The sequence below is a fragment of the Balearica regulorum genome, chromosome 3, assembly GCF_011004875.1.
Source record: "Balearica regulorum gibbericeps isolate bBalReg1 chromosome 3, bBalReg1.pri, whole genome shotgun sequence".
In the NCBI taxonomy this organism is placed as follows: domain Eukaryota; kingdom Metazoa; phylum Chordata; class Aves; order Gruiformes; family Gruidae; genus Balearica; species Balearica regulorum.
The window spans coordinates 124615145-124629398 of record NC_046186.1 but is presented as its reverse complement, the minus strand read 5'-3'; the positions used below and the strand labels follow the sequence as shown (position 1 = coordinate 124629398).

Here is a 14254-nt window from a genome sequence, read left to right as displayed (position 1 = left end):
AACCCCACAGAAATTACTTTTGCGAAGGTTAAACATAAATTATACACATCGCTCGTTCAAAGAAATCCCTTGCTCCTAATTATCCACCCTGGACAATAGTACTAACGTGTGAAATGTGAACTAACGTATAAAGTTAGGCTCCCAAATCCTCATTTTTGTGCCCAAACAAGCGACTTTGTTGTCGAAAATTGCTTAATACTAAACATTTCTTTCTATTCCGATGGCATTATTGCAGTTTAAAGAGGAGTAATGGAATGGACACTGAAGACCCCAAAAGTGATATTAAAAAAGCAGCATGCAATATTAGAACAAACACATTGCTTGTTTGTACTTTCCAAGCAGAAACAGTCCAATAGAGCTTTTCTTTTCTAAAATAACACCACTAACGTCCTGTAAGGGGCACCTTCAAACCCACCAGATGAACTCTACTTCGTTAGCATATGTCATTCAGGCAGGATGTTTTTTTTCTTCCTCAAGTATGTGTCACTGAATCCCACTTGGAAGTACGAGTTTGTGTCACAGGAGCGTGAGTAAACTGCTTTCAATGGACTAGGGCTGTACACACACTCTCTGCTTCTTCGTGTATCCATGGACCTCATTCATTTTCATCCAGGTCCATTTAATGTCGAAGTCAGCAGGTTGTGCTGGGATACAGCCACAGTAAATTTTTGTCCTGAATGGTGGTAAGTCATTGTGGGGCTTCTTTCCCTCAGTTCCTTCAAAAGACACCATTGCTGTTTATTGCCGAACGTGAGACTTTCCTTTGAACCCCTGTCAAAAGGGTTCACTCACCATTTTTCCTTGTATCTATTATTGCAGAGTCAGTGGACTTCAAGGTCAGACCATCTTTAGTTCTTTAGGCAAGCTTTTCCATTTAACAGAGCATGCTCCAGAAGAGCGTTTGCAATGCAGAATGCTCACTACCTTTTCCCATTCCTCAGGGAGTCCCTGACCAGTTTGCTCCATGGAGGAGTTTCATGGCTTTTCTGAGAAATTATGCCATTGCTCTGGTGCCTGAAGTAGATTATCAGGTTGAGTTAGTTCTGCATTTAAGTTTATTCGCTTTATTTTCAACGTCTTGAAGATACTGCTTGCCAGTCATCTATACTGAGATTCTCACTGACACATACTCAAAGAAGAAAGAAACATCACTTAAAATGCGGTAGCGGTAACCTGCCGTCCATCTCCCTAGCAGGAGACGTGACAAAGTATATGCATCTGAAAGATCCTGAGATGGGATGCATGAGGTGAATGTGCCCTGCACTGGGACCCACGTCATTTATAACATCTCAGAGAAACACCATTAGAGTGCAGTCATTACATTCATTAAACTCATCCTCTTGATGCAAACAGGTTTAATTCCTACATTCATTGCATAGATTACTTTTTCCAGGAAATTCAGTAGCTAGAAGAATTTTAATTCAAGCTGAACAGAACTGCTAAGGTATTTACTATATCAGAGATCATTGCTGTTTGTTGCAGAATAACCTTACATTTACTGGTGCCATAAATGGAGATGTCTACGTCTGGAAGGACCATTTTCTGATTCGACTTGTGGCAAAAGCTCACACGGGGCCGGTGTTTACAATGTACACGACTCTTCGAGATGGACTCATTGTTACTGGAGGGAAGGAGAGACCGTAAGACACACAATCGTCCTAAAGTGCACAACTTTTGTGTCTCTCATACGCTATTTTGTATTTATCCAATATTCCAGACATACACAACGCTTCCCAGAGATAAATGGTATCTGCACTGTAGCAGTTTCAATCTAAATTTTACATAACCTGCCCAGGTGTCATAGTAAGTAAAGGACAAACAAGTAGGATGCTCGAGCAATGCACGTTATGTGCAAAGGACATATGGAACCTCAACTTAGCAATTGATACAAACACCTGTATAAGCTCCTTGTCGCCTGAGCTCCTGCCAGCCTGACATAAGTGGGTTTCTCTTAATTTGTTAACTCTGTCAAACTACAGACAACCTCTCCCAGGGGAGACTGTGATTAGTAAGTTCTTCGATTTACCAGAAGTAACATATTTGCCAAGCTTATCTCAGTGACAGAGTTTTGAGATGAAGTGACAAAAGAACAATTTGGTTTTTACAAATTAGGCATGATATTGTTTAAAACATGAAGTGTGCCAGCATTTAGATTTTTATTATTTACTTTCCATTACACAATAGTGAGGTGTCTTTATATACAGTAGAAGGTGATTCAATGTATGTTTTATTATTTAATGAGAAGACTACTGATGGGATTTACATATGGGATAGCCAGTGGAGGAGGAGACACCTGGGTAACGCAACAAACTTATTTTCAGCACTAAAGAAGGGGGAGCTGTCAAGCTATGGGATCAAGAAATGAAGCGGTGCCGAGCGTTTCAGCTTGAGACAGGCCAGCTCATTGAGTGTGTGCGCTCCGTCTGCAGAGGAAAAGTAAGTGAGCTGACGGAGCAGATGTTCCGCTTTCGCACAGATCACTGGTGGAGGTTGGGTGGGAGACACGGGGGAGAAGACTTTTGTAAAGTTATGGGAGGGGGCTTTGTCAGCCTACGGAGTGACAATTCCTTCCTTGTCTTCCTGAGCTCAGTGATGGGCTTTGAACTGCATGAGGATCGTGTTTCTGATGCTTACTGCCTGCCTTTCCTCTCGTCAGCAAGGAGAGGGAAAGGCCTTTGAAGGACAATGCTAAGTGTAGGAACATATTTCACCAGGTGGGACCTTGCCTTCTGCCTTTCTTTTCAAATGACAAAAGGAACTTTGGTACCTACTTTACAAGGTTTGCTTGTGAAATGCAGGCACAGTTTAGGTGCTTCAGTTAGGCAGACTGGATCCTACCTTTTTTAAAAATTTATTTATTTATTTTTAAAGCCACTAATAAACCAAGTTTCCACAGAGAACTACTGATTGACTTTAAGTTTTGGTCAAGTGGAAAGCAATAGAAATAACTGAGTAATTTGAGGGGCTAAAATCACTCTTGCACGTGTCTAAATGGTACTTGTAAATGTCACAAAAGGAACGCATGATGATGCAAGAGTGTTACTTCATGTGATGGGAATCTGTCCAACCTAACACTTCATGAAATGGTTCCCATTTAACTTTGTATATCAAGTCTCTGGAACTTGACATGCTCTTTGATAACAGCACTACTGAGAAATGTTGTTTTGTGTTTCTGATCAAGTAGCCATTAACCAATTCCAAACTGTATCTATTTAAGCTTTTTCCAAGTATTTGCTGAGAAAGCTTTTGCAGTTTAGACAATGACAGCATGGCTAGAGTAGAGGTCTTACTGCTCTTCGACAGTCTAACTGAGCCTAAATCCCTGTTTAATTTTTTTATTATTGCCTCAAAATTACGTTTAGTCACCTCAGAGGTATGAGAACCATGCTTTGCCAGCTGGGATGTAAATACTTTGATCTGAACTAAAATCCTTAATGGCAGGATGAATATCCACCGCAGTCACTTGACAGTAACACCAGAACATGGTATTGTTCTCGAGCTGTGAAAGTGTCAGTGTTTTACTCTGCTGTTCTTAAGATGCTGCATGAACAAGCAGTATAAATGGGGATAAGTTATCACAGATACTTCTGCAATACGTCGGTACTTTCCTGCTATTGATATTCTGTCTGTTACACTGACAGCCCATCTCTCGTTCTTTTTTTTTTGGCTACAAACAGGGGAAAATTTTAGTGGGAACAAAAGATGGAGAAATCCTTGAAGTAGGAGAAAAAAATGCTGCTTCAAACTTGTTGATTGACTGTCACATGGAAGGGGAAATCTGGGGCTTGGCCACTCACCCCTCAAAAGACATATTTATCTCTGCAAGTAATGATGGAACAGCACGAATCTGGGACCTGTCTGACAAAGTGAGTATCGCTACATTGAAAAGCATATGATTATAAATGATCATTGTATACCAGCATGGATTTTTTCCGTCTGTACGATGTGCCAGCTATGCGACACCTTTGAGCAGCCATGTAGAGAGGAGCATTTTTCTTCCATTTTGGTACGGTTCTTTTTTTTTTTTCTGCTATGTGGCGAAGTGAGAAGGTAAATCCTTGGTGAGGTAGCATGCTGCTCTTTCCAAAAGCAACCAATTTGCAGAGAAATGCAGTTATTTAAAAGCATTCGTGCTGATGGAGTGCCTTTTGTTGCGTATTGCTTATTTTGATCTAAAAGTGCAGGCTGGCATGGATTAAGGAAGCATTTTAATGCCATGCTGACAGACTGGGTGACACGGATTGTCCTGTCACTGACTAATGCACAGACCCTGACAATAAGCCTGCCTTACTGGCACGCTCAGCTCCCTCCTTTTTCCAGCCTTTCTTTAGAACCCATCAGGTTATATCTGTGTACTTCAGGGTTTTTTCCCCAAGTCAAATTGCATAACCACCACCATTTAAAAAAAAAACCAACAAACCAACCCAGATAAAACATTTTTTAAAAAATAACAAAAAGGTTTCTGCTTATGCTAGCCTACATAAACCTTTTCAAAAGGTAGTTACTTGAGCTAACAGGGATAGTTTTTAATATCGAAAATGAATATATTCTAAACACAATCAGATCAGTGAAGACACAAGAGCATTCTAGCATGTTCTCACATAGCAAATCAAATGGGAAAAACCTACCCTGAGCAGCAGTTGTGGAAGCTATCAAAATCACCTTTCAAACAAAATAGGTTGGTCTTTCAGCCTTTTCTGCTAAATAATATTCTTTCTGGTGTAAAACTTGAAGTCACCCTGCAACAAGATAGATGTAAACTCCCATCTGAATTAGATCTATATTTTGAAGCCTGTTTTGTAACATATGCCTGGTGGGATGTGATTTTTAATGTGAAATTTCAGATTTATATTTAGAGAAAACTATAGACAATTTGTTTTTAATATGTGACTTTTATACTTAGTGTTTGGAAACTTTCCATGTGCTTGGTAGCTTTCTCCAGGGGAGGTATGAGCCTATTGCTTTTGTTAATACAGAAACTGCTGAACAAAGTGAATCTAGGTCATCCAGCAAGATGTGCCGCGTACAGTCCTGACGGTGAAATGGTTGCGATCGGCATGAAGAATGGAGAATTTGTTATTTTACTTGTAAACAGCCTTAAGGTTTGGGGCAAAAAGCGAGACAGGAAGTCTGCAATTCAGGATATCAGGTATGTCAGAAATTTCAGCTGAAGTTCTCTAAATACGCAGCAGCCCTTACTCATGAAAAAGTCTATCAAGTTCCAAGTAACTCCATATTTGTTGAAATCTGCGTGAAATCATGAAATGCCTTTACTGGCTGACCAGTGGTTTTACATATACCTAAAGCTTGTATTTACGTATACTTAAAGCTTATATATCTTATATACCACACAATTTATTTTTTCTGTGATTAATTCTGTTATATCCACTTTGAATATAGCTAGTAATTTGTACACCGTGGAGTTGTGATTATGGGAATTAATATTATAGTCCATTTAAAAATTCCTTTTGCTTTTTCACAGAGGATTAGTATTACTCTGCATGCTGTGTTGTGCACTTTATGCAAGTGCAATATTAACATCAGTCAGCTACATACAATGTCCTCAATCTCCTCATCTGTTTAAGCATCAAGGTTTGGTTTTGATTCAGTCTTGCTTTGAGAGAAGTTTTTTCTTGTTTTCCAGTAAAAGAAATTTGTTCTCTTGTGTTAACATGAGAAGCAAAAGACAATCTTGCACAGAAACAGTAAACATTATCCCCATTCCCTGTTTTATTGTCTAGGATCAGCCCAGATAACAGGTTTTTGGCAGTGGGGTCACAAGAACATACTGTAGATTTTTACGATCTCACTCAAGGTACAACCCTGAACCGAATAGGTTACTGCAAAGATATTGCAAGCTTTGTCCTACAGATGGATTTTTCTGCAGACAGCAGGTACATTCAGGTACGTCTCAGGTAGGCCCGTGTGTGTTTGTGTTTACTGTGACTCACCTCTTATCAGCCATAACAACAAGATGGAGGTAAGAAAGGGTGAGGGAGGCTTTCCAAAGTTAGTCTGAATTTCAAGGTGCCCCTAGATCTAAAATTAGGAAAAAAGAGAAATTTTATCCTAGATGTTTATTTCCTGAAAAAAACTGTTGAGACTATTACTACTGGAAATCTTATAAATAAAGAAAATTATGTATTTATGGCAAAGTCACTAGCTTTTTCCTTTCTTACTTTCAGGTATCAACGGGTGCCTATAAGCGTCAAGTTCATGAGGTACCACTAGGAAAGCAAATAACAGATCCTGCTTTAATAGAAAAGATCACTTGGGCCACATGGACAAGGTAAAAAACTGAAGATCGACGCCCTGCCTGGTCGGGGACAGGTGTAGTACAGAACTAAGGTCAGATCACAAGGTCAGATTGCATAAACCAAATGAAATGTCCCCAGGGTTTGGCAAACCTGAGAGAGTGCACACGAGCACACAAACACTGCCCTTCCTCAAGGCTCTATCTTACACGCGGTTTTGGGTTTTTTTAAATACAGTTGTAGCTGGTTGGTGTCTGTAGTAATTACTACTGTAGTAGTCCTGAGGACTGTCTGTCATATATCTGCAGCGTCTTGTTGCTGTTTGTCCCAGGCTTCCCAACAGGGAGGTGCACGGCCCCTCACCTGGTTTTGTGTCACTTAAAGCGTCACTGCGATTGGCACGCTGGTGGAGGCCCTACCTTATCCCGTGTCAGCAAACACAGGCAGCATAGGAGGCATGAAAACTGAGCCGATTGTATTAAGGAAGTTGTGGGTATCATTAAAATGTATTTACTGACGTGGATTTATATAGGACCCTCCCAACACGATCACAAAACTAAGGCTGTGCTCTTATGGTAGAGAGTGGAACAGGCCAAAAGCAGATCTGACAGCAAACAGTGGGTGGTAATACAGGCAGGTTTGCAGGAGAAGGTAAGTGAGAATCCTCCTACTCTTACTGCTCTGCTATCAAGCAAGCGTAAAAATCTGTCCCAAATTACTCAGTTCTAAGGAGTCTTGAGAGAGAGACATTGTGGGAGTGGAACAGATGCATCTGACAGTTAATATGTGGGGAAATAGGAAGGATTATACAGGAACTTAAACTATGGGGGGAGAACAGCTATTTTAAGAAATATTCTATATTCAAACAAGCATTCCCTCATTCAAGAACTTGTGGCTAAGAGAACACTGCTGTCAGAAAATCACTGTGGGAAGGTGCACACGTGTCCATCAGGAAAGGAGGAGAACACAGCTGTGTGAGCTGTTTGTGTAAATTGGTGTGAGGGGTTTCACAGGAGATAAACCTGAGGGTGTATGGATAGAGGTGGTTGAAGAGCCACACAAAAAAAGATGCATTCTTGTGACGTTCTCCATGATGAGATCACATTTAGTGCAGTGATTTAGAGGGAAAAGACTTTAAAGACAGCAATTTTTTTCTTACTGGGCTGGGTTGCCTCACCATGCTGTGAAAGAGAGCAGCAGCAAGTGAGCCTTATTATGGTCTAATGCTTTTTTTTTTTTTTTTTTTTTAACTTGGTTTTGGAACAGCATTCTTGGAGATGAAGTCATTGGAATTTGGCCGCGAAATGCAGATAAAGCAGATGTCAATTGTGCCTGTGTGACCCATGCTGGCCTAAATATAGTCACAGGAGATGACTTTGGTCTGGTGAAACTGTTTGATTTCCCATGCACAGAAAAATTTGTAAGTGGGTATTTTATTTTAATCTAAACAGCGTGCTTTTCTCCACGTTCAAATTCCTTAGCATACAATTTTTAAGGCGTCCAAATGGCACAGACAACAGGTCATCTCCAGGCTGCTCCCTGCCAGTGCTGGCTGCGGGAGCGGGGGAGTCAGTTGTGCGGCAGCACGGCTGTCCCCAGGAGAACAGCTCGCAGGTGACAGGGCAGCCACTGTCCAAGAACCAGGGAGGACACAATGCACAGAATCAGGTGCCGAGTTGGGATGACTGTGGGCCCACACACAACAGTACTGCTGGGGATGTGATTTTTTTTGTCTGCGCTCACAAGGCAACTTTGTCGCTTTGTAATGCCACACTACTTTCTGTTGTTTTTCCAACAGGCCAAGCACAAGCGGTATTTTGGGCACTCTGCGCATGTCACCAACATACGCTTCTCTCATGATGACAAGTACGTTATAAGTACAGGAGGAGATGACTGCAGGTAACCGCTTGCTTATTTTTATGATGATCAAAAATGTTCTATTCCAAACCCACAGCAATACATTTAACACCTTTCTTGGTCCACCCTGCATTCATTGAAGCCTGCTGATGTGACAGTTTTAGCTTGTTTTGCTTACTCTGGAATTGCCGTATTTTATGGTCACTGCACTGATTTCCCCTGCCACCTTGGCACCATTCACAAGGCCATCTCTACGGGGTAAACCACCAGGCATCTGTGTGTAGCTCCTCAGCTTCCCTTCCTCGCTGTGAGAGGGCACACTTAGCTGTGGGGGCCGGCACGGACCTCGCAGCCTCTGAGCCACCAAGAGGTAGCTGAAGGAGCCCCAGCTGCTGGCACAGGAACCGCTCCAGTGTCTGAAGAACATTTAGATCGGGCAGACAGCTGGCGGGGGTGTCAGTCACACAAAAATAACTGAATAGCTCCCACCCAGCAAAGGGGAGGACAGGAATTCCGGCTGAACAGAAGGATAGACAGATTTAGAAAGACATTTCGAGTAACAGGAGGCTTCTTGAAAGGTACCCTAAGCTTGTGTTGGGGTGGGTTTTTTTCCCCTACCAAAAAAAAACCCAAAACCCACCCCCAACCAAACCAAAAAAAGTAATAGTGCGCGTGTGCGCGTGCATACACGTGATTCCTGACAGATGCCCTTCCACCCTCACCCCCCCAAGTCTATTTGAGTTTCCAGCAGAAGTAGAGGACGCTATTGTCAAGCGTAACAAGGAGCAGAAAGATGAGGAACAAAAACTAAATGTGGTTAAACACAAAATGCAAGAGACTTTTTGAAGAGCGAAATGCAAAACTTGAAGACTGAAAAGCAACAAGGTAGGAAACAAAAGGGCACAAATTCTCACAGGAGCAGGTATCAGGAAGCCACATTCAAGAACCAGGTATTTGTAACTGCTTACTTGGCAGGAAAAATACAAGCCAGAGACCGCACGATTGAGTCAATGGTGCCAGTGCATGAGATTGCGCATCTTTTCTAGAAGCAGAAAACTCATGTCTGTCTTTAGTGACGCTAGGCTCCACTCAGTAAGCCTTCAGCACAGGTACTGGTGTTACCTGCAGTTTGCTCAACACCCTGCAGTCAATTTAGCTCGCCTCCCATTGCACAAGATAAGCTGTTCTTCAGATTTAGTCCCCTGTAAAATACACGTTTTAATTTTCCACTTTAGGGGAAAAGGGGGGGGGGAAGTGTTTTTTTCTTTGAAAAACGCGGTGCACAGTGGGAGAGCAGGAAGTGGCTGCATAGGAACAAAGGCTGCGCATACCTCAGCTCTCCAGCAGCAGGCTAGAAGTTACATAAGCTCAGAAAAATCAGATGCCTTAATTTTTGACAGTAGTTATGCTGAGGATTTCTTGATTCAAAGTGTAACTATACAGAGTACAATAATAGCATTTCCAACCTCCAAGTCTTCACACACACATGCACACGCGCGTGCGCACCTGTTCCCATGCTTTAACTCTCTCCTTAGAAAAGGAAATGCGTTTGCGTGTTGGTATGTGTTGAGCAACTCCAGGGCGCAACGTTGTTTTTTGCTGGTGAAGCCATGTGTGTATTATTTAACGCAGCCTGTCTCTCTTTCTTACTATGATATGCTGAAGGTTGAACTTGATGATCTTGGCGGTCTTTTCCAACCTTAATGATTCTGTGATCATGTTACTCAGAAAAATACTGATGCTCTCTGTTAAATTTCTTTGTAGTGTATTTGTATGGCGATGTCTTTGAAAGGAGACTGCTGTTACTGCCACCACCAAGTGACTGCTCTGGACTGGACAGCCACGAATTGCCTCTACCCCTTCGGCTGCTCTAATTTCCATATGATGCTGCATGGATTACGCATTTTCAGATTACTCATATGAATTTACTGAACGTGAATGTGGTCTTGCATTTGCAAGACCAGTATCCTTGAGAAGGAAGCTGAAGTTTGAAAGGGAATCGTTTTGTAACCCGGGTAGGCCAAAGTGATGAACAGTTCGCTCACAAAGCTGCTTTTGCCTAATACTGTGTTATTCAAACCCTGTCTGAAGAGGGAGCACACTGCAAAAATGCTGGGCCCTTAAATTTGCGTAATTTCAAAATTTATGGCTTGAACGTTTGTTCAAGAAAGTTGGTGGGTTTTAACCACACCTGCTTAAAACTCTTAAAACTCAAATTTGCTGCACTGAGTAAAACTGCAAGCTTTTAATGAGCATGCTGGGGTTTTCACACTTCAGCTTTCAGTAATCGAAGGAGCAAACTATCCTTTTTTTTAAGTCCATTTTATTTTTAAATATATATTTGGCAAAATTTTCTATCCATGAAGTGCCTTTGAATAATTTTCCAGTAGTATGGGCTACAGTCTTGCCTCCCACCAATTGCTTTCAACATACGGTGCTATAACTTTCACACAGAGGAGGGCTAACCATTAACCCCTTTTCCAGACATGTACTTACATTTATCCCTGTTTTCTGCTTTGGTTTTTTAATACCTTCACAAGTGAATTCCAAAATATTTCCGAGAGCAAGAAGCTATGCGCTGTTCTAAGGACTAATTCCTGATGGCATTACACCTCTTGGTAAGCTGTTCACAATTGGTTCGTGACGGTAGCTTGACTGCAGCCAGAATTGGAAGCTTAACCCAAACGGTGAGTAGAGTAGGGAGAGATCTGGTTAAAGAAATTTTAACACAGATAATGAGGAAGTTGTTCCCCAAGTGTTCCTGCACTCCTCTGTTTGTGGGGAAATGTGCTTTACAGGTAACTACTTCCGCAGGTAGTGGCCATCTAGGGTATTTATTTAGGCTTGGTGGCTCGAAGGCCTCCAAGAATCACTATTTCCCATTCTGGAGGGGCTTCCTGAGGACATCCAGCCTGATGTTTGGGAATGCCAGGTACATCACTAGCAGGGACTGCGTGTACCTCCCCCCCGCAGGCAGCTAGTCCCATGCTGCTGCTAAGTAGACCATAAATCACTCTGACACCATAAAATTTACCTATCCTTGAGAGAAGCATAATCTTTGTGAAATCCGGATGCCTCTCTCCATCATCGCTTCTCATGCAGCCCCCTTGTCTGTGACTGGGCTGTGGGGTCATGGGGCAGCAGGCAGCTGAGAGGGAAGGAGAGTTGCCTCCACATGGAAGCAGAGACCACGAGCAGATGTTCACAAAAGGCAAGTAAAGCCGTTCAACATTTGTTAACGAGCATTTTGGCAAAACCAAAAACTACAAGGATGGTGGAATAGGAGAAAGAAAAAGTAAGTTCAACTTTTTCCAATTAAACTGTTTAGAAAGGAACAGAAAATGTGGGCAGTATCAAAACAAATTAGTTTTGAGATTTCTGGCATGGAACAACATCTGTATTTTGAAATTACCTTTCTTTTAAAGAGAGTGTTTGTTAATCAAAAGAAATAAAGGCCAAAATAAAACATTTAGACTTACATGTAGTCTTTGAAAAGAAATGTTAAATAGTGCGCTTTAGTCCCAGTTCAGGAAAATATAATTTTGAACTGTGGAAACTTCCTGCCAATCCACTTCTGATGCCCACTGCATAAAAAGGTAGCTGTTGGATGCAACAAATATCCAGTTAAAAGAGTGGATCATGTACATTTAACACACAAAAGTGCTTCAGCAACCTCAAAGAATCACCTTTTTTTAAAATTGAATTTATTAATGCCTTATATTACTATACAGAAGATCAGTTTGTCAGATACACAATAAGAGTCCCTATGCAGTCTTTTTTTTAAAGAAACCTTCTTGATCAAATAATGTAATCACGTTAGGTGGTGATGTCAGTAAGCACCTTCTTTGCCTATGTTGTAATGATGTTTGCCTTCCTTTCACATTGATTGTATCCCAAATAAAACCAGTTGCGTGGCAGAATGAATTAATAAATGGTGATGTGAAAAATATCTTAAAGCAATAGTGTCTGTCAGGAAAACACTTAAAATTTGTATGTTTATATATGGTTTGGCTTTATGTATAAATTGTTCAGAAGTAATGATGTATTATACTGTAAACTACAATAGTAGTGCATGAATTTATTTTTCAATGGTCAAGGTGCCATTAATTTAAAGTCTGTCTCAAATAAATTTGGATATGAGTTTTCAATGTCCAGCTCTTAAATCAGAGTCAACAAGTCAATCTGAAGAGATTACTGGGACTTGCTTTAACAATTGCCTTCCAACTAGAATATGGCATCATACGTTAGTGTTTCAAAAAATAAAAGAAACCAAGGACCTTTAGCAGAATCTAAAATTTCATCTGTCACCATTTTCAATCACCAACTCACAATGCTTCGGTGGTGTCTGACACTGTCACCCCCCCCGTGTCACTGGGCTGTTGGTGCAGTTGGCAGCGCTAACAACAGGAGCCTTCAGTACGTGGCACCGAGGGAGGCTTCCTCACTGCACTACAAGAGCTACGCGCCAAACTGAGCATCACCGGCTGACGTGGCTATTTGGGACGTCAAAGCTGTCACTGGAACTGAACAAACTGCTTCACACTGCACATATGAAAAGAAAAGGTATCATGAAAAGTCCACCTACTCACATTGCTATACGTCTGACAAACTATTTCCACCACCATGTACAATGGATATTTAATCACGATGAACTCAAAATAAACACAAATATATTAAACTTGCCTCAAGAAAGCAAAATACCGATATTATTTTATGTCTATAAGCTTTATTGATACTTGGGGTTTTGGTTGGGGTTGTTTTTTTTTTTTTTTTGCTTTTTTGTTTTGTGGTTGGTGTTGGTTTTTTTTTTTACATTTCACAATGCATTCCACAGACTTAGTTCAATACAGCTTAAACTGCAAGTGTATAATTTTTCATTTATCATTTCCTGCATAACAAGGTTTTAAGTTTCCAAACAACATTTGCAGCATTAGATATTCGGTCCACAGATTATCAGAGTTTGAGAGACTGTAGAATTATTTGCTGTCTACATTTGTGCAACAAAGCGTATGCTGTAATTTTCTCTTAATATATGTAGAGGTTCCTTTGTTCATTTCTCTCGTTATTTTAAACAGATGCTAGTGTTTACAGAGACATTTTTAGTTTTTCAAGCTTGTGTGCTATGGAGCTAGTCCAGCAATCAGTCAATTCTCTGAAGTATGAAGCACTGTGGAGCAGCTGAAAGATCTAAGCTTTGTGAAACACATATATATATATATAGGCAATTGATAAAACAATAAAATCACAATACAGCTATACTCATACCAAAAAGGCAAGATTTTTCAAAACTTGCTAAAATGGTATATATTCTTCTAAAACATCTCATTTTAGAAAATCTGCATCAATCTACACAGACCATACACAGTGCACAAACTGGGAAGTGTTATCCTCCGCTCCACCTGTACTACCTCTTCTGGAACGCAGCAGGGACTACCTCTGATGAAGCAAAATGTACAGCTGTCTCAAATCTTTTGTATTAGCCAGTGCTGCACACAGGATAAAGAAAGATGATTAGTTTTAGATCCATACATAGCAGCTTACAATACTTAAGATGATGAAACACATGGCAGTCAAAACAGTTTTGTTTTGTTTTTTTTCCTCAAACACTGCGTCGCTAAAAAATAAAGATCTGTGAAATTGCACTGCAATGTCAAGGGTTTTGCTATTCCCTGACCCTCCCCATGTAAATCCAAATGAGCATTTTTATTTTTTTTCTTCCCCCTTAAAAGATGACCTTCCTATCCATAAGTTGCTTCAGGCTTTTTACTCAGTTTTGCGCTTCAACCCAGGGATCTTTGCTTGGATCCTACAGGAGGAACAGAAAAGGAAAAAGAACAGCATTTGAGTAACAAACAATAGGTGTGAACATAGTCTTAAAACCCAGCAATATGTGAAGATGATTATCACAGCAACACAAAATTATTACACTCAGAAACCTGCCAAATTCTCCTTCATTCACCCCCTCAATCGCAACTGCTGAGAATGTCAGGTTTCACTAATGGGCTCAAATACACAGATTTCTATTAGAAATAATATAGGCTTAACTTAACAACAGCATCAGCAAGAAAGGAGCTGATCTCATAACCATTCTAAATTTAAACAAAGGCCTTTCTGCTCCCAGGGCTAGTGCATGCAATGCATTT

General features: G+C 40.8%; 2 protein-coding genes and 1 long non-coding RNA gene across 8 annotated transcripts in view; 1 reads left to right on the top strand and 2 right to left on the bottom strand.

Moving 5' to 3' along the window:
• EML6 (EMAP like 6) overlaps nucleotides 1-12944 on the top strand; it is a 115358-nt gene extending 102414 nt beyond the window's left edge. Inside the window, 9 exon segments of the mRNA XM_075749891.1 lie at nucleotides 1483-1640; nucleotides 2322-2436; nucleotides 3678-3866; nucleotides 4977-5149; nucleotides 5742-5904; nucleotides 6186-6289; nucleotides 7521-7674; nucleotides 8053-8153; nucleotides 9876-12944. Of these exon segments, the coding sequence (XP_075606006.1) occupies nucleotides 1483-1640; nucleotides 2322-2436; nucleotides 3678-3866; nucleotides 4977-5149; nucleotides 5742-5904; nucleotides 6186-6289; nucleotides 7521-7674; nucleotides 8053-8153; nucleotides 9876-9900 (1182 nt within the window). The 3' untranslated portion in view covers nucleotides 9901-12944.
• Nucleotides 1502-7559, bottom strand: LOC142601192 (uncharacterized). Its single transcript, XR_012834832.1, has 3 exons — nucleotides 5952-7559; nucleotides 4629-4739; nucleotides 1502-1621 (listed from the first exon to the last, which is right to left on the bottom strand). It is a non-coding gene; the product is annotated as an uncharacterized LOC142601192 (long non-coding RNA).
• Nucleotides 12848-14254, bottom strand: part of RTN4 (reticulon 4) — a 46578-nt gene continuing 45171 nt past the window's right edge. For all 6 annotated transcript variants that reach the window (XM_075749892.1, XM_075749893.1, XM_075749894.1 and 3 more), the window contains one exon: nucleotides 12848-13917. In XM_075749892.1, coding sequence (XP_075606007.1) covers nucleotides 13875-13917 — 43 coding nt within the window. In that variant the 3' untranslated portion in view covers nucleotides 12848-13874. The remainder of the gene's footprint in view (nucleotides 13918-14254) is intronic.